This window comes from Crocodylus siamensis, chromosome 14 (genome assembly GCF_052110815.1).
Source record: "Crocodylus siamensis isolate JL-2025a chromosome 14, ASM5211081v1, whole genome shotgun sequence".
Taxonomy (NCBI): Eukaryota; Metazoa; Chordata; order Crocodylia; family Crocodylidae; genus Crocodylus; species Crocodylus siamensis.
The window spans coordinates 5,367,686-5,387,176 of record NC_143408.1 but is presented as its reverse complement, the minus strand read 5'-3'; the positions used below and the strand labels follow the sequence as shown (position 1 = coordinate 5,387,176).

The 19,491-nt window shown below is 57.6% G+C and overlaps 1 protein-coding gene across 1 annotated transcript; it reads right to left on the bottom strand.

Annotated features, from left to right (window-relative positions):
• Positions 1-2,842: 2,842 nt before the first annotated feature.
• On the bottom strand, positions 2,843-17,278 carry DAPK3 (death associated protein kinase 3). The gene is made up of 8 exons (XM_090028107.1): positions 17,125-17,278; positions 13,034-13,394; positions 12,074-12,203; positions 11,526-11,574; positions 10,755-10,781; positions 10,346-10,498; positions 9,604-9,649; positions 2,843-8,477 (listed from the first exon to the last, which is right to left on the bottom strand). Exons 1-8 carry the CDS (start codon positions 17,184-17,186, stop codon positions 7,935-7,937), a joined length of 1,371 nt encoding a protein of 456 aa, XP_089884233.1. The 5' UTR covers positions 17,187-17,278; the 3' UTR covers positions 2,843-7,934.
• Positions 17,279-19,491: the final 2,213 nt, after the last annotated feature.

Genomic DNA, 19,491 nt, shown 5'->3' with positions numbered 1-19,491 from the left:
GTCAGAGGACGAGCATGAGTGGGGCCCCCCAGCTCAGATCACGCCCAAGATGCCCCTGCTGGGCTCCTGAGTCCTGCCCCACTGATCTTCCACGCTAATCCAGGCTTGGGCTGCCACGCGACCCCCTGCTTCAAGCTCCCCCAGCCCACCCCCCACCCCCTCGTGCTGACCCCAGCGGACCTGTGGCCAGGCTCCCTCTGCCTCGCCTCGGCTACGCCAGCCCCCAGCCTCTGCTGTCGTGATGCAAAGCATGAAATATCCGTGGGTTTTTTTACCAATGGGAATCAAAGAGGGCCTGTGGGAAGACCTGCAAAGGCACCTCGAGAGGAGGGGTTTGGGGACCGAGAGCCTCGCAACTGGTCTGAGACAGACGGCCACCTCCCAAATCCTAGATAACAAGGGTGACCAGCGGCTTTCATTCGCCCGCAGCCTCATGCACTGCAGACCCCCGAGGGGAAGATGCACAGAGTCCCTCTCCACGCTGTACCATGCTGCAAATCAGACCCCCCCAAAGCCCTCGTGGCTTTACTAACAGTTCCCCTCAAAGACGGCCACTCTGAGCTGGGCACATCTCAAAAGCTCTTCTTGTCCCTTCACCTTACTAAACCCCAGGTGGTGGGGAGACAAGGCTTCATTCATGAGGCCTCGCCACCCCCCAGCACCACGCTGCGAGACGGACGGCGCAGGACCGCTCGGGGGCGTGCAGGGGACGGGGACAGAGCTCTCCCCAGCCCTCTCCTGGCTCACGCCTGCCTGCACAGGCCAGACTTGGGGGTGCGTGCAGTCCAGACGGGCCGAAGCAGCCGCGGACCCAAACCGACCAAGCGCGCCTTGAGGCGGCTCCATTTCCTCCCCCAGCTCCAGCAGGCTGGCCCGTCTACAGCCCCTTGTGCGCGGAGGCGCCTCCGAGCCAGGCAGACGCGGCCCCCGAGCCCCCGCCGGCGAGGGCAACCCAACATCCCAATGGCACGCGCGTCAGGGCCCAGCAGCCGCTCCCTCCCACCCCGCCGATGCCAGGGGTCGGGCCACGAGCGCACAGCAGCCCGGGGCGGAGGCTGGGGTGGCAAGGCCTCTCAGACAGCTTGAGAGGTCCGTGTCCCCAGCTGCCCGGGCCGGGGCCGTGTTTGCCTGCATCGCTCGGCAGGACAAGGCTGCAAAACAACCTCTCCCACAGGAGCTGACTCAGGCACACACACAGGGCTCGTTTAAGCCTGGGGCTCTGGGCCGGAGCAGCCGCAGCCACCGCCCCGTCTGCCTGCGCCCTCCCCACCTGGGCGCTGCAGGCACGGGGGCGACCCAGAGCTCCAGGGGAGTCGGGAGCCCCGGCAGACCATTACCGGGGCTCGAGGAGGCGTAAAGAGGGGCTGGACCCAACCCATCCCATCCCAGCTGGCTCCCACTTGCTTCAGGTGGGCTGTTACCACCTTTTCTGCCACTGCTTTGCACCACCAGCCCCTCACCTCTGCCCAGCCCCACGGGGGTCCTTCCCCAAGGGCTGCGGCCACTGGGCTCCGGGTGCAGTCTTCTCCATGCACGGCTGAGGGAGGTTCAGCGTGGGCAGCAAAGCAGACTGACGCTCCTAAGCGCAGGCAGGGAACGGCTTGGGAACGCGGCTACAAGCTTCTGCAAACACTGGGTCTCATTCTGGACAAGGTATTGGGGTTCAGCCTTGTCTACACTATGGAGCTGCTGCCATCACGACTCCAGAGGCCAGTCCCCTGGGGCAATGATGGGAAGAGACTGCCCCTCATTGCAGCAGCTTGCTTCCCACAACTGCCCCAAATCCCCAGCAGGAATTTGTCCAGCACAGCCATGTTAACTGCAGGGCGAAGCGTCCCCAGCCGTCGTGCGCTGGCTCCGACAGCAGGCTGCTGCATCCAGACACGTCCTCAGACCAAGACCTCAAGCAGACGCTGCCAGAGCACAAAGCCTGGGGGTTTGGTGCCAAGAGAAGGAGCCGGAGGACCTCTAGCGGAAGGCTTCCCCCACCACACGCTGCTCCCGGGAGCCTCGGGGCAAGAGGTGCCCGTTAGCAGCGCAGGACTCTGCCCACATGCAGGCCACAGCCCACATCTTGCACCCACGGGCCTCGAAACCCCCGCGCTCTCCCAGTCGGAGCCGGAGCCCACCCAATAAATAACTTTGGCATCCACAGCACAACTCCTCCCCTCTGCTGCCTTGCTCAGTAGGGGCCGGGCTCATCCTTGTCATCTGTCCCTGGTCAGGAGAGAAGGGCAGACGGGGGCTTCCTGCTGTTTGGGAGCTGCCAGGCAGCATTTTTATCTCAGGAAAAATTGCCAGGAGAGAAGCTGCAGCCCGGTGAGCAAGGGGGCTCCCAGATAAGCACATGCAGTCCGCTATTATCCTACACAGGCCAAGCCCCAGGGTTAGCGTGCAGCTGCAACTTAGCTTGGTTTTCCTGCCAGGACATTGCCATGGGGCAAAGAGGGACACTTTTTGCCCCTTTGCCCCATGCGGACAACTCGGAGTCAGATGAACGGAGCTGCTGAGAGCTCGTGGGCAGGGCCGGCACATCCCGCTGGGGAGAGCTGAATGGCTGTTTTTCAAAATGGCTCGGATTTAGCACCTGGCTCTTGGAAAAGAGAGTGCATGTCCAGGGATGCCTGCAAGGCACAAGGACAGCAGACAGCCTGCCCGTCAGTGCCAAAGGGAGCGGGTGGCTTGGCACCCACCAGGGAGCAGGCACTGAGCCATGCTGGCCAAAGCAGACCTGACGGCCGCGCCGTCCCCACTGGTCAGATTCAAACCGACCCCCAGGCGTGAAAGGCTGCCTGTGCCCCCACCCCACCGCCTTGCAGGGAGAACCAGGGACGCTGGTGCCTTCAGATAGAAACCTTTTATTCCTTTCAAATTCAGACCATTTTGCATGACCTATTGGTATCAGACTCAATGTCACACCGCGGGAGAGGATATGGCTTCACTAGGTCAAACACAAGCCAGGTCCCCGTCCGGGGGCGAGCAGAGCCCTCAGCTATACGGGACTTGGCACGGCAAGAGGGGGCCTGGGGTGTGAGGTCAAGGGAGCCCGCCGGGCCCTGCCAGGAGAGAAGCCAGCAGGCATCGGCCGTCTCCTGGGCAAAGCTGAACAGACTGGCTGCCTCCTTCCCAGACCTGCGCAACAGCTAAGGCATTGGCTGCCCGAAGGGGCATCTGCACCACAAACGAGGCCGTCTCTCTATCGTGGGTGTAGGGAGTGCAGCTGCCATCCCTGGGGGGGCAACAGCTCTGTGCATCCAACAGCTCTGTGCATGCTACATCTCGCCCCCCTGCCCAGCGAGCCACGTCCGTAAGGAAGGCTCTCGGGCCAGCCTGCAATCTGTCTCGCCCAGGCTTGCTGCACCGCCGCAGGAGGCTGGAACAGCGATTACTGTCTGTGAATGAGCCAGATCAGCTTCCCACAGACAGAAACGCCAGCAATTTAAACAGCTAACTCCCGGCCCCAGGTACCATGCCAGGGTCTGGGCCTCCAGACCCAGACACCTGGCCTGGGGCCTCCAGCACGAGCAAGACTGGGCGAGGGCATGCAAGCAGGAATTCACAAGGGGCGTGGAAAACCCAGCGGGAAGCAACCTGCTCTGGCCCTGGTCTCAAGGACACAGAGCCAAGAGCACTGTGCCAAGCCCCGGTCCTAGGAAAGTTTCTCCTTGCAGGGGTAACAGAGGTGGCACAGAGCACAGGGCCATTAGAAGGCAAGCGCCTTGCATCTCCTCTCCCCAGGGGCAGGCAAACCCAGGACAAACGTCCACACCACACAACCAAATTCCTGCACCCAAGCAGAGACTATGTCCAGCTGTTGATTCCTGCTTGCAACCAGAACAGGACCTGTAGCTCCTACCCAACCCAAGCCACTAGAGACCAGACCCCCACACCTCCCCAGCCCACGTGGTGCTTATGCCCCACTCCCCACAGCCGCACCTGCCTTCTCCAACCCTTATTAGGTAGAAAACATTTGGGGTAAAGGCATTAGGACATCTGGAGCATGAGAAGTGCCCGCAATGCTGCTTCTTCAGTTCTGCAGCTGCATCTGAATGCAGAGCAGGTGGGGACAGAAAGGACACTTGGTACTTGCACATGGACACCATGAGAAGCCCTGACAAAATGCATCTTCTATAGCCCAGGTGCTTGCTTGGTACCAACGCGGAACAGCACGCGGTCCCAGCCAGTCCGTGTCCTTCACCGACATCACTTCTCTACCGATCTACTGCCCGCTTCCGGATGTCCTCTGGAAAGCACCTGCAGAGTCCAGCAGCGGGGTGTTCCAGTAGGTCAAACCTTGGCACAAACGCAGCAGTCCACTTAGTCTCTGAGGTGGCATCACAGACAATACAGCTGAGTGTTTGAGAGGTATGTGAAGGGCCCCATGCCTACAAGCAAGCATGGGGTGGCCTGGAGGATCCACGACCTTTGCAGTGATGGCACAGAAGAAAAGGTTAATACAAGTGGAATGGGATAAGTGCATCAGGCAAAACACTGTGCAAGGAGAGCCGACAGCAACACTCGGCCTGCTCTACAGCATGAGAGTCAAGTCCTTATGCCAGCTTAAGAGGTTTAAGGGACTTCGACATGCAGTTGCCACAGGCTCCGACCAGCTCCCCTGGGAAACTTAGCCTGGACCCCAGTCGCTGGAGTCCTCTACCCTGGCTGGCCCTGGACCCTGGCAACGAGACATGAGCAGAGGTTACGTGATATTCCCTGTAGACCTTGGGCCCTGATCCCAGGCAGGACCAAGCACTCTCTTGCTCCCAAAAAAGTCCATTGGATGCGAGTGCACATGGCAGCTGGTAGGATTGGGCTCCTCTGAGTCAGTCTTTGGTCGCAGACATGCACAACCCTGAAGGAGTGGGAGAACTGGATTTAAAAAACAACGGGGGTCACTACAGAGAAGCTGGAGAAGAATCTCAACCACGTAGCCCAATGCTTCGGAGCTCAGGCATGCTCCTTTGAAAGCCGAGTTGGCAAAAAATTCCTCTCGGCTCCAACCCCCTCCGGAGGGATCGTTAACAAAGACCTCGCACAAAAGCCAGGGAAATCCACAGCATTTTTCGCATTCTTCCCCTCCCTGCTCCGGAAGCCTTCAGACGAGCAGAGACATAACAAGCTGCACGCAGCACATTAAGACCCCCCCCATCTTCAGCTGGGAGACAGCTTTTCCTGTCTGTGGGCAGGATCTTTGTAACGCTAGCTGGTTTTCTCAAGCAGACCCTGGCTCATCTCGGTTGGGAGGAACCTGGGTTTAGTGAGCGCGCAGGGCCGACAGTCAAACCCGAGAGACCTGAAATACAAGGGTGGGCCGATACATTTGCACTGCACTGAAAAGCAGCTGCTCTGTGGCAAGACAGCTCCATCACCAGAGCGAGCCTGGTGCTGCTCCAGTGCAAGGCTGGATGTTGAAGCTGCCGGGAAAACCCAGGCCCCAGAGGAGCTGGACAGCTCAGCAAGGGGAAGCCTGGTTCAGAGGGCAGGAAGGAGCGCTGGGATGTGGACAGAGATAAGGAGAGAGTCCAGACTCCTGCGTTCATCTGCCATTTGTGCCACTTCCTCAGCTGTGCAGTCACCTCTAAACCTGAAGAGTCCCCACGTCGGGATGCGCCGGGGAGGAGACGGGGCTTTGAAAGTGCTTTGAGCTCCGAGTGGAGTAACAGACCACGCATGCGGCAAGAAGGGCAGCTGTGCAGGACAGGAGTATGAAAGCCCGTTGGTGCCCGCAGAGATAACACACCAAGAACGACACTTGGATGTAAAGGCTGGAGGGGCAGGGGGCTGGCAAGAAGTTTCTGGGGGTAAGAGGACAGGGCCAGGGAGAAGTGGCTAATGGCCACAGGTCCCACCTGGACACATGCACCAGATCAGGTGCTGGTCAGATATATGGAGAAAAGAGGAGAAGGGAAGTGTGGTGAGTGTCAAGCTGTAGTTTGAAGAGGAACCCAGGGACCTTGGCCTTGCTGAAGGCATCCTGCTTGGAGCATCAGGCAGTGCCAAGCAGCAGGGCACAGGGGCAGAAGCAGGTGACGTGGAAAAGGCATGAAGGCAGGCAACGGAGACAGTGGGGGGGATGAACCAGCTCTAAGCCAGAGACTCCCTCTCCTTGCTGGTCTCTCTCCAGTTCCTGCCCCAGGTCCCTGCTGGATACAGAGGCCTCTGACAAGCTATGAGAGCTTGAGACCAAGGTGCCTGGAGCTAATGCAGGGAAAGCAGGTGCCACATGACAGCAAAGACCAGCTAGGAAGAAACTGGCTTCTCTGAGAACCGAGGGGAAGCATCTTTGGATCACAGGAGAGTAGGGCTGGAAGAGGCCTCATAAGGTCATTTAGTCCAGCCCCCTGCTCAAGGCAGGATCATCCTTGACTAAACTACCCCAGCCAAGTGTCTCTCCAACCTCCTCTTGAAAACCTTCACTGGAGAGCACTTAAAACACGGAAGAGATTATGAACAGGAGTGCAAACAGAGGCAATGAGGATGGAGCGGTCCCAGAGCAAGAAGCAGATACAAGGAGGATCCAGACGGCAGGCACAGTTAGGGGCCATGGACCAGCACCCGCCCAGCAGCCAGTGACATGGGTGTAAGAGAGTGCCGAGCAGATCTCGGGAGGGCACCTGCCTGGATTTGGGATCCCAGCCAGGGGACAGCTGCGGGCTGGGATCAAACAAGGCCTTCGTACATCTGCTAGCAAGTGGTCAAAACCAAAACTTGACATGGCAAGTAGGTGGTGGAATTTGACCCACGAGGCCTTAACTTCCACAACCCAGCACAGGCCCAGGGCATCTCCCCCCTCACTTTTCCAGGTAGGGCTTAGGGAGGAACCTGTCAAACCTGGGAAGTGGGAAGTGCGGGTCAAGCGAATCCCAGTATCAAAGACAGGCTGAGTCCTTACCAGGAGCACCTGTCACCTGCTCCTCACAGCAGAGAAAGCCTCAAAAGCAAAGAGATCCCCAAGAGCAATCTGGCTCAGAGACTGGACTCAGAGCAAAGCAAAAGATAAATGAAGCAACTGGGAGGGAAGAGCAGCAGCTGGGCTGGTGACCGACAGCCCCACAGCAGGAAGAAAGTCGGCAAGACAGCGCTGGTGAGAGCACTGGCTGGTAACTGCCCCACGGCTGGGCTCAAGACCTCAGTGAAGACAAACTGCCTTTGTCAACAACTCAAGAGCCAGGCTTTTTGAGGAGGGGGCTCCTGACACGTGTGAAGGAGAAAGACGGTCCCTGCAACACCCGAGAGCACGCCCGCTGGGGGCTTTCAGCTGGGCCTCAGAGCCTGACAGCTTTTCCAGGACAATCCCATGGTCCCTCCGCAGAGAGAGTCGTAAGCTGAAGTGCCTCAACGCCTGCTTCTGCTACCAAGATGCCCTCGAAGCCTGAAAAGCTGCAGCAGCAAGATCAGGGCAGACTGGCAATGGCTGCAGAGGACTCGCAGCTCAGCTGCAGGTGGCCACCAAAGAAAAGCATCAGGGAAGCACCTTGCCAAAGGCTCTTCACTTTAGAGTTAGGAACGACCCCGCTCCTGGAGCAGGGAGCAGGCCAGTCAGCCAGGCCTTGGAAGCGGCTGTTGCTCTAACCGCCTCGGACAGGGACCAGCCAGACTGACTCAGAGAGAGCCACCGGATTGTACGGTACCACCTTCTACACGAACGCAGCGCAGAGGCAACGTGGGGGGAACACCGAGTACCACAGCATGCAGTGGACCCAGAAGGAGACAGCTTGGATGAAGAGCACTGCACGACAGCAACGTCGTCTCAGGCTGCTACAGGCTGTTCCCAGGCGATGCCGTTCTGGTGGAGCACACTGGGCTCCTGCTCCACAGACAAAGCCCCGCTGGGTCAGTGGGCCATCTCCCCCCATACAAGCTGTGCCACAGGAGCTCTCCCCACCAAGCCCCCTCTCCCCCCACCCGCTCCGCTCCACCAGCGCAGAAGGAGGCTAGCGGATGCTGCAGTCTCCCTCCCCGCCCTGCAGCTTCTCCTGCTCGAGGGACCACACCAGCTCCTGCACAAACTTCATCTCCGAGGCCACCTGCTTGGCCAGCGCTTCGTAGCGGTTCTCCAGCTTCCGGTAGCGCCTCTTGAGCCCACCGGCTGCCTGCAGCATGTTCCTGGTCTCCTCCTGGGCTTGCTTCTTCAGGGCCTCCGTCTTCTGCAGCTCCTGGCGGATCTGGCGCAGGTCCTGGCTGATGCTCTCATTCTCCTCCTTGTACCACGACTCCTTCTCATTGTAGATAGAGAGCAGGGCTTCGACGTCTTCCCGGAAGGACTTCTTGGTCTTCTCCAGCTCGCGCAGGCTCTCCTCGGCCGCAGCCACCTCCTCCATGACCTTGGAGAAGCGCTCAAAATTGATGTAGGTGTTGTTAGGGGGCATGCTGGAGTGAGACTTGATGGAGTACTCCTTGAGCCGCGTGGTCTTGAGACGGCGCCTCTCTGGCTTCTTGCCATTGTCCTCGTTGCGGACGTTCCTCCTCTTGATCACCTGCAATGGGGCAGAGGAGACCACTAAGCCCTTGGCGGCTGCTGGGGCTGACACCCCACCATTCCTCATCTGCACAGATGTTTAAACCAGCCCATGAGTCCCTCTCCCACCTTCTGGCCCTAGGCCTTTGCAGACTGTTGGCAGCCTGGCCAAGCCAAGCCCTCCCCATAACGCAGTCCCACTATACTCCCCCTCTATGCGGCACTGGTCAGGCCGCAGCTGGAGTCCTGCGTCCAGTTCTGGGCGCCGCACTTCAGGAGGGATGTGGACAGCATGGAGAGGGCCCAGAGGAGGCCACTCGCATGGTCAGGGGCAGCAGCGCAGACCCTATGAGGAGAGGCTGCAGGACCTGAACCTGTTCAGCCTCCGCAAGAAAAGGCTGAGGGGGGATCTTGTGGCCTGTTATAAACTAGTCAGGGGGGATCAGCAGGCATTGGGGGAGTCCCTGTTCCCCCGAGCACCGCCAGGAGTGACCAGGAATAACGGTCACAAGTTGGCAGAGGGCAGATTCAGACTAGACATCGGGAGGCGCGACTTCACGGTCAGGGCGGCTAGGGTCTGGGACCAGCTTCTAAGAGAAGTGGTGCAGGCTCCTACCCTGGGGGTGTTTAAGAGCAGGTTGGATGAACACCTTGCTGGGGTCGTTTGACCCCAGTGCTCTTTCCTGCCGTGGCAGGGGGTCGGACTAGATGATCTGCACAGGTCCCTTCTGACCCTAGAAACTATGAAACTATTTTCATGCTACGAGCCAGTGGGTGGAGGCATGGCTGCTCATTTGCTCCCCTCCACCTCCCTCCACTCCCCAAGCACATTCACCCCTAGCTTCATGGCTGGACAGGGCTCTGTTCCTCCAGATCCTGCTCCCCTGCATGCTGCTGCATCCATTCTCCACTGACCTCTCTGGTCAATGGACATTAGTTTGCTTCTCCATCGCTGAAGAGTGATGCCAAGTCTGACCTACTGTGCCCCTCCAGAGCAAAGAGCAGCAATTTCAGAACCATGGTCAAGCCCCAGATTTACCCAAGGTGCTGCGCATAAGCACTTCTATTGACCTCACTAGAAGTTGGGCATTTGGCCCCTCTGGGGAAAGCCAAGGGACAGCCTGCCAGCAGGCATGCATTGTTACCTTAATCCAAGGATGCTCCAGGCTCTGGGCGATCGTCATCCTCTTCCTGAAAGGATACAGGCCTGTTGGTTAGTCTGTCAGCAGCAGGACAGAGGTTCTGGCATCATTTCACTAGCTTTCAGAGGAAACCTGCACCCAGAGAGTGCTGGCATCTTCCTCTTAGGCTCTGGTTTAACGGTCGAGTAAACAACAGTCTCTTGCTCCTACGTATACCTCACTGTGCAACTAGTGCTCCCCCTGCCCCTACACACAGCCATTTGCTGCCCAAGGCTGACCGACTTCTCTGTCAACTGCTGGACTTATGGCTCGTTAGAAGGGAATTGGCTTCAACCTATACAGACCCCGCAACCTCCACATGGCAACAGAAAGGGATTATAAAGCACTGAAGTCACAATGGTCTCACCAAAACTAACTAAACCCACACACATGGAATGGCTTTGATGAGCAGATATTCTGTTTTTAGGACATTTTGAGAGACGCATCTCACTGAAGACAGACAACAAGGAACTGTAGGAAATGAGGGGCGAGGGAGGAGACAGCTTTTAAACTCACTACAGCTCTGCCACTCAATGGTCTCTGGCAAAGGTGCCAGTGGAGGGCAGGAAGATGGGCAAGAGCTGACACCACCACATGAGCCCAGTCAGGAGCACAAACGTGGGAACTGTGAGTACACAACAGACTCTCCCTGAGGCTGCCTCATGGGGGGAGCTCCAGCTGCCTGACCAGCACCCAGGTCCCATACTTGGGGTCTTTGACGAGGAGGCGTCGGATGAAGTCCTTGGCCAGCTCGCTGGTGTTGCTGAAGTACTCCTCGTCGAAGTCGTAGTTCACAGCTGATATGTTCGTCAGGGTCTCCTGCTTCGTCTCGCCCAGGAACGGGGAGGCACCGCTGAGGCTGGGGGAAGGAATTCAACTGTTACTGTCTGGAACGAACACCGAGGCCTGCAAATTTGTTCCCAACCCTCAGGAGAGGGACTCGCACAGCTCCAGGCTGATGTCCCCACCCCTTCAGCAAGGGCACAGACAGGCCTGGGTCATGCCGCAAGGCGGTGGCAGAGCTGGGAGCGGGCCCCCAGGGTCTGCAGCCCAGCCCACCACAACTCTTTCCCCTTGCATGCCGCAGCCCATGTTCCTAGGGCCTCTGTACTCACAGGATGTAGGTGATGACTCCAATGCTCCTAAGAGGAAGAGAGGGAGGAGACAAGGTCACAGCACTGCAAGTCATTTCCTAGTTGTGCCTTTTCTGCATGAGCTAGTTAGACTCCCCTGGCACTGCTGCCTTGGTGCTACAGACAGTCCTGCCCCACAGGCAACTTTCCCTGTTGCTTACTCCATGTCAACCCAATAAAGCTAGCAGTAGGCCTTCCCCACCTGCTCTAGGCAGCCCACTAAAAAGTACAAGCCTCTTCCCCACCCCCCAGACAGGGAAAGGTCCACTGAATCAAGCACCAGTGGATTATTTGGGGCACAGGAGGAGAGTGGAACAAGACGGAGGGACTGTGAACAGAGAACCCCAGAGAGCCCCCACTGGAGTCCGTAAATGCCACCAGAGACACAAGAGAGCTAGGGAGCAGGGGCAGCCCCCAGGCACAGGGAACTTCCTTGCTGAGCTGCCAGCTCCTAGGCTGACTGAGGAGCATCTTGGCTGGCTCAGGAGGTGGCTGATCCACAGATGACATCCTTGTTGTGCATCAACCAAAGACAATTCCCTTCTGTTACTCAGCCCTTCAACCCTGACCTAAGCAGGCTGCCCTGTAGCAAAGAGGACGGCTTAGTCTCAGGTATATGCAGCTTCAGGCCTCTCTAATGATGGCACTATTTGGGGCTAACTGTGGGGTAACGTAGGCATTAATCAACAAAGAACCAGGCCCAAGCTCTCAATTTAGGTAGGTTCTGATGCAATACATTCATTGAACACTCACCACATGTCAGCCTCCAGCCCCAGGGGCTCGTAGTTCACTATTTCGGGAGCTTTGGAAGGAGAGAAGAAGCACGGTTACGCCGCAGGAAGGCTCCTTGCAAAGCAGGTGCTGTCAGTGCATCCCAGCCCACCCCCGACCGAGCACTGATTCACCAGGGCAGGAAGACAAAGGTTGCTGCAGAGATAACGGCGTGTTGCCCAGCTCAGGGCTATGCCAACAACATCCCCAGGCTCAGGGCCATACATGACACAGAGTGCAGACACCTCTCTTGCAGAGTGAGGTGCAGCACACAGAGCGACGCAGTGCCCAGCAGGCTCAGCAAACCAGGACTCTGCTAGAGAGCTTGAAGCAAGGGGCCACAGAACAGCCAGGCTGGCTCTCACTGCAGAGGTTTTGTTCCTCTGTCCCCTTCAGCATCTATCTGCAGGAGAAAAACTCGCACCTAACTGGGGATATCACCTACTGCCACCCAGTTCCTGGCTGCCCCGTGTCTTTCCCAGGGTTCGAATAAGGTGTCAGAGCCTCACACTCCCCACAACCGCTCGCACCTACGAACTCCGGGGTGCCAAAGATGTTCTTGAACTCGTTCCCCGCCTCGATCTTGTGGGCGATGCCGAAGTCAATCAGCTTGATGCGGGGGTTGGGTACGTTCTTATCCAGCAGCATGATGTTCTCAGGCTGGAAAGAAGTCAGGACAGCAAGAGGAGAAGGTTGAAGCCGTTCATCGCATCTCCCCTTGGCCGGGCTCTCTAAGGTTCCCCTGGTTCTAACTTGGAGGCTGTGAGCAGTTCCCAAGCCTCCTTCCCCTTCTCAATCATGCCCACATCATCCGTCCTTTCCAAGTGGCCAGCCTCGTGGGTTCTGCTTTGGGCCTGCAAGTCAGGCTGGGCTCTTCCTGCCATGTCAGGTCTGGGGTACTCTCGGGATAGAGCTGGGTATTTTGCTACTGCTCCACAAAACAGCAGGAGCTCCAGTTTGGTTGCTCAGAACTGCACTGGCCCTGCCTTATGGACTGACAAAACACATCAGGAAGAGGGGAACACGCACAGGAGACACGATGCAAGCAGGACCAATTGGGCTTGGTTATTTCATGCATTTGCCTACAGCACACTAGCTACTTCCGAGCTGCAGCTCAAACGATGCTGCTCACTTAGATTACACCAGAACTTGCTTGCGCTTTGCTGCCATCGCTGCCCTTCCTTCGTCCTAACAGCTTGACGGTGCTGCTTCTGCCCATGCCCTTCTATGCTAAGCCCTGGGTCCTGCACCTGGGTTTGGGGATTTCTAGCTGTACTCGTAGGCATCTACCCCTCTGATCACCCGGGTCAAATTCTGACCTCAGCTCTACATGGCAGCACTGGGGCCAGTGTGAATAAGAGCAGCCTCTGACCTGGACATTTGTCCCCTCTTCCCAGGCTTCAGACCACAAGGAGGGGCAGGAACCTGCTTTTGCATCTCAGTGGTAGAGCACCCCACGTCCCGCTGCCCACAGCAACATGTCATCTCACCTTGAGGTCAAAGTGGGCAATGCGCTTGGAGTGCAGGTAGTGGACCCCATCCAGGATCTGCTTGAGGAACTGCGTGGCCTCTTCCTCAGTGAGGGACTCCTTCTCGGCCAGGAAGTCGAAGAGCTCGCCACCCGAGACCAGCTCCAGGATCAGCACCACATCCGTCTTGTTCTCGAAGATGTCATGCAGCGTGATGATGTTGGGGTGCTGGATCTCCCGCAGGATGTCCACCTCCCGCTCGATCTCCTCCCGGCTCACGCCCCGCCGGCTGGACGATAGGCGCCGCTTCTTGATGAACTTGGCCGCGTACTCCAGATTCGTTTTCTTCTCCCGGCACTTGCGCACGATGGCGAACTGGCCGCTGCACAGGGAGAGGAGATGGGGTAAGTGCTGGCACCTGCAAGGCAGCATTGGGGCCTGCAGTGCGCCAGGGACAAGCCTTCTGCTTGTTCACATCCTTACAGAGGGTGCTGCAAGGCCTTGGCACCCTGCAGGGAACCACAGTGCCTCCATGCACTTCCACTTGAACAAGTGCCAAGCATCTCCCTTCCCTGCGCTCCACTTCAAATGTGGGCAGTATCTGGGGCACCAGAGACTCTTCAGCAGAGAAGGGAGAGGAAACACAGAGTCCCCTTCTTGGAGAACAGACACAGAGTCTGTTCAGTGGGTGAATGGGCTTGGGAGCTCCCACAGCAGGATGGGCGTGGAGTCCAATCAGTTCAATAAATGCCCCGGTGGGATACAGCAAGGACATGAAGGTACTTAAACAAATTCCCAAGACCCCTACATCCTGCAGTCGTGCTTGGGACGAAGAAAGAAAACTCCTGCCTGGCTCTGCCGGATCCATTAGCTTCTTGGAACAGGACGCTGGCAGTATCCTCCAGCATGTGACGGGGGACTATCCTTTGTTCTGCCTTGAAACATATGAATCACCCACGTAGCAGGAAGTACATCATTGTACCGATGCAGCTACAACCCTCAGCTATGAGAGTGGCAACGAACGGCCGACACAACTGCAGTTGCTGGGCCAGTGGGGAGCCAGGCGGAGAGACAGAGCCTATAATCTGCGGCAATAACAATGGTCCCTTTTTATCTTAAAGCGTTAGAGATCAGAGGATCAAGAGAGCTCCTGAAAAAGCCCCAAAACAACCTTGGCTGCTGCCAGAGTCCCGACAGATATGATCTATTTGAGTGCGTGCCTGTGCACCAAACCCAGGCTATGATGCTACAGAGCAATACCCATGTGCCAGTGCTTTGAAGACGCTCAGTCAGGACACCCCCCGCCCTCCTGCTGCACCGGGTCAGAACTGGCCCCGTCGTACCAGTGCGGGGGGGACTGGGCCAAAGTCACTGAGACACAGGGGACAGCAGCAGGGGAAGAAATCAGAGCCCAGGACTCCTGCCCCAGGCCCTTTGGTTAAACCAGGTCTCACTCCCCAGCCTCACATGCTGCCTCCGCTCTCAACTCCCACCCTGCAGGTTTGCTGAGGCACGAGCCGCGGGAGGGAAGGCAGCTCCAGAGTCCCAAGAGCTCCACATTGAAGACACTCCCTCCATCAAGGAGGATCCAAGTGACCCCTCCCCACATCCTCCTCATTTTGCCTGGGAATCTGCAAGGATTGGTTATTTACATTTTTAAGCAGTGACAACACGGCACGTTTCATTTGGCAGGCACTTGCCTGGCCCAAGCTTTCCATATAAGGCTCCTGTTTCAATAGGAAACAGCCCGAGCTGATCAAATGCTAAAGGCTTCCCAAAACCAACAGCCTCTTACTTCCACCTCCCATCAGCAAAATCCAGCTGGACTAGCATGGGAAAGAAGGAAAAAAAAATCATGGAGCTGGTAAGTGCTAAGCCTCAAATGGATAGCTCCAAGGAAGGGCAGGAATAAGGAGGTCACCTTGTCCTCATCTCACCCGGCCTGGGCAGCGATGCAATTAAATATTTACAAGCCGTGGGAGCGATTACTGCAACACAGTAAGTGCCCAGGGTGCCCGCCACAGCAAGAGGCATCCAAGACCCTCAATTTAAGATGCTCACTCCCCTCTAAAAATACCAGACAGCCCCAAAGCACGGAGGAAGGTCCAACCATCTGCCTCTTTTCAAACAGCTTGCACCTCCCACACCTTCTCTTCGCTATCGCAGGCAGCAAACTGCCAGCTGCCTGAGAGAGAGAGAGAGGCAGACAGAGTAATTGGTACCGCTCCCTGATCAGGCGGAAGGGGCGGTGAACCAAGGAACCGTTTCCTCAAAGGGCCCAGGGCTCGGGCACCCCACCAGCCAGGCTGGAGAAGAGAAGGCCTCAGCCTGCTGCCCAGCCACGTTGAACCCCTGGAGTAGCAGCAGCCTGCTCCAGGGGACCCTGGCAAGAGGATGCACCAAGGTCTTGGGACCAGGGTTTTGCCCTCTGGAAGAGCTGGGCCAGGGATGCGGCTCTTACCGCCAAAGCATGGTCTGGGCAACAGAACGCACCCACTCGGTGCGGTTCAGGGAAGCCAGTCGGACACACCGCCACCCGCCTCCCACAATGGGTCCTTTCCCATGCCAGGGCCATGATCCTTGCCTGCCTTTGTGGGGGCGATGGAAGGGCTGCTCCTAGGCAGATCCACCTCGCCGCCCCACCCCCTAAGGACACCGCCCCATTCTCCAAAGCCATCTCCCAATACCTAATGCTCCTTTGCTTTGCTAGCGAGCAGTAAAGGGGACTACAGACAATCCAGAGACCATGAGACACTACCTAAGCAAAGGGCACCTCAGCCATGCGCAACAGGAGTTTGTTGCTCAAACCTCACCCTGGCCTCGCAGGCCAGTTTCGCACCTGGGTAGGCGGCTCTGCTCCGGCTACAGGGCACCACCTTCTCTAGGTCAGGATGGGGCTGGAGACTTCTTAAAGGGACCCCCCGGCTCCCCAACCTTAAATGTGGGTCAGTAGTTTAGTTCTGTGGGAAAGCAGTTGCGAAAAACCAAAACAAGGCTAAGCTCATTAGAAACGCCTGCAATGACGGATTAGTCTGAAGTTGCAGCGGAGCTGCTTTCTGCCCAAGCCCATCTTCCCCTGCACGGGCTGGGGCCCTCAGGCTGCAAGGTCCACAGGGGAACATAAGGCGCTCGGGACCAAGACGCTGCCCTCCTGCGAGCTGCTCAGCACGTGGCACGAAGGCCCTCGCTGACCTCCGCACGCTGCTGCAGCAAACGGCAACTCCACGACTCAGCCTGGCAAGCCGGGGAGCACTCCCTTGCAAGCTGCATCGCAGGATGTAGTCTCCATCCGAGATGGTGCAGATCCTGCCTCCAAGACGATGCAGCACATAACAGGACAGCGTTGCAGGGAGGCCTGGCTCCTTTCGAAAGGCAAAAATGATTCAGCACAAAATCTGCCATCCCCAAACACGCCAAGTGCCTGAGACACAGAGGAAGCATGTTACAAGGCCACAAGCCTCTCGGGACCAGAGAAAACCAATGCCAAAGAGGGAAAGGACTGGAGCTATGCCACAATAGGAGATGGGCATGAACGTCAGGCTCTCACCAACCCTGGCCCCTAAAAGGGCAGCGAGCATCGCAACCCGCCCCTGCGCGTAGGCACTGCCACAACGCAGCCGCTCCGGAGCGAGTCGCTGCAGCGCGACAGCAGCACTGCACCACAGCGCAACGCAGCACCGGCGGGCAGCAGCACGCGGGGCTGGCCACGCGGCGAGGGAACGGGGTGCCGGCCCTCGCATCCCCCTGGGGCAGGCAGGGGCCAGCAGCCCGCTCCCGAGGCTTTCCTCTGCAGGGCCCAGAGCAGCCGTTTCTCAGTTCCTTGACGCCCGCCCCCAGTCGTCTTTCGCCCGACGATCTTGCAAGGTCCCCAGCATCTAGGAGACCAGCGGCTCTTCCTCTGCAGTCGGCAGAGACCCAGCGCCGCTCTCCTGTTGCCGCAGGGCTGCCGGGGGCTCCCGGGAAGCGCTGGGTGCTGGCGCGGCAGCGTCCTGGCGCGCCCCTGCAAGGATCTCAGGGCCCTGGGGCTGAGAACCAGGGGGCCAAGGGACCCAGCGCCTCCGCTGCCCCGGAGCCCCCGGCCCGGGGACGCAGCACCCGCGGGCCGCGCTCACCTGCCCAGCTCCTCGCCCATATCATAGTGCTGCTCCACGTCCGCCTGCCGGAAGGTGGACATGGCCGGGCCGGGCCGGGCCGGGCCGGGGCGCCGGAAGCTCCACTTCCGCTCCGCAGCGCTGCGCCCCCGCGCCGGCCGGGACCAGAGCTCGGCCCCGCCCCCCCGCGAGCCCCGCCCCCGCCGCATTCCGACACTCGTCGGCCCCGCCCCTCCACCCCGCGACTTGCGTCACCGCCCGGCCTGACGTCACCTGCCTCCTCCCAACGCGGTTTCCGCGGTCCTAGTGCCCGTCGCGTAGGAAAACGTGCCAAGTGGCCCATAATGGTGCAGGCCACTCACTGCAACACTGGCGAGGCCGAGCCACGTCAAGGCAATCAGAAGACTAATTTGCAGTGTTCAGGGCTCCCCATTTCCTTCTGAGCTGCAGCTTGCAGACCACGCTCCCTCCGCGTCCCCCGGAGCCACCCGGTCTCTATGCTGCGCGGAGGCCCCGCAGTCAGTGTCCCCAAGAGAGGGACTGGTGCCCCATTTAGGATCAGCCAGGAATTTAACCCCAGGGTCGGAGGGCTGCAGGCAAGGGTGGGGGTTGCCTAATTTAAGCAATCCAAGCAAGGTATTTGCAATGCTTCTGTTGCAACACCACCCATCACTACATCCACCCACCCGCTACATCGCTTTCTGGCCCGGAGGAGGCCTAGCAATTAAACCATGGCCACCCTCCTCTCTGGTTACTGAATGCCACTGACAAAAAAACCCGACTTTGAACACCTGGACTTTGAACCAGGACTTTGCCCTGGGCCCCCTGCTTCACTGGTGGCTGCCTGGGTGTTAGGTCTGTGCGGTGTCAGGGTGCATGGTATCGGAGACTGATTCATCCCTTGAGCTCTGTCGGACAGGGATGACCCTCCCTCCCGTAGGGGTTAGATCCATCATGGGATAGAGCCCATGAGTCACGCTGCAAGAGTGGGTTGCAAGAATATATGAAAGGGTGGAGTACAGGCTTTAAAAAAGGATTCACATGCTTTAAAAAGAATGGATCCTCCGTTAAAGGAGAAAAAGAAAAAAAGAAAAAAAACACCCCACAGGAAACCAGGGCTTTTCCCTTGAAGGCTGGCAGAGCTCCAGGCTCTGAGGGGCTGCTGTGTCCCACATACCCACCAGCGGGCTGGGGCAGCAGGCGGGGAGTGAGGAGCACTGGTTTGGGACTAGCCGACGATGTTTACAACTGGGTCCTGGTACAAAAGAGGTTGGGATGACCTCCGGCGTTGTCTTCCAGCCCCACTGCGCTTCTGATTCTATGAAACCGTCCAACGGTGAAGCACCAATATCATCTGCACAACCCACCATGGCTGGCTGCTTCAGTGACAGCAGCATTTGAGCAGAACAGTATTCATCTAACTACCAGAAGCCTTGATCCCCTGAACTGAGCCAAGTCTTAGTCATTAGAGCAGCCATTTTCCTGAAAATGACTGTCCTCTTTTCTCTCAGAAGCAACAGGCTGGCTTCCTTCCAAGGCACTTGCCTAATTTAAGCAATCTTATCAAGATATTTGCAATACTTCTGCTGCAATGCCACCCATACCTACATCCACCCACTCCATAAATTGCTTTCTATACTGGAGAACACAAAGCAATTGAATCACATCTACGCATCTCTCTGGTTACTGAGCAAGATCAGCAACAAAAAAATCCCACTTTGAATTCCAGCCTTCCCCCTCAGATTTCACTGAGGGCAACTCAAAGGCTTCAGTGGAAACCAGACATTTCAAATTCTTAACACTAGCCAGTAGCCTTCACGTTACATTTCCTATCTAGCAAGATGTGCAGCAGAGGGCATCATTAGCATAAGCTGGTAGCATACATCACTTAAATGTGAGAGAAATGGGGATCTCAGACTTGGAACAAGTGGGCATGAATCTGTAATTCAGTTAGAGATCTTGCACCTCAGGCCCTAATCTGCTTGTGCTCCTATCCTCACCCCCAAGAGATTAAGTGCGATTGCAACCCAACTGGACAAGTGAGTCCAAGTTAAAAAATGCATTTAGGAATGGGCTCATCCCTGCCACCTAGTATGCATGAGTCCCATCGTTATGGAGGATGACATGGGTAGAGTTGGTAGCCTGCCTCCCCTTTGATTTAGGTCAATGCAAGGCCTTTGCTCCAGGAAGACTGGCTCATCTTACAGCATATATTTAGATAAGTTCACATATCAAAGGACTAGAGCACTGTAGGGCAGGACTCAGTAACTGGAAGTGGTGGTAGACAGAGCCCCTGGACGGCTCATGGCACACTGGGAATGCAAATCTTGACCACACAAGTCCCAGCCCATCTTACAACCACCACAGCTGCTTTATCACAAGAATTAC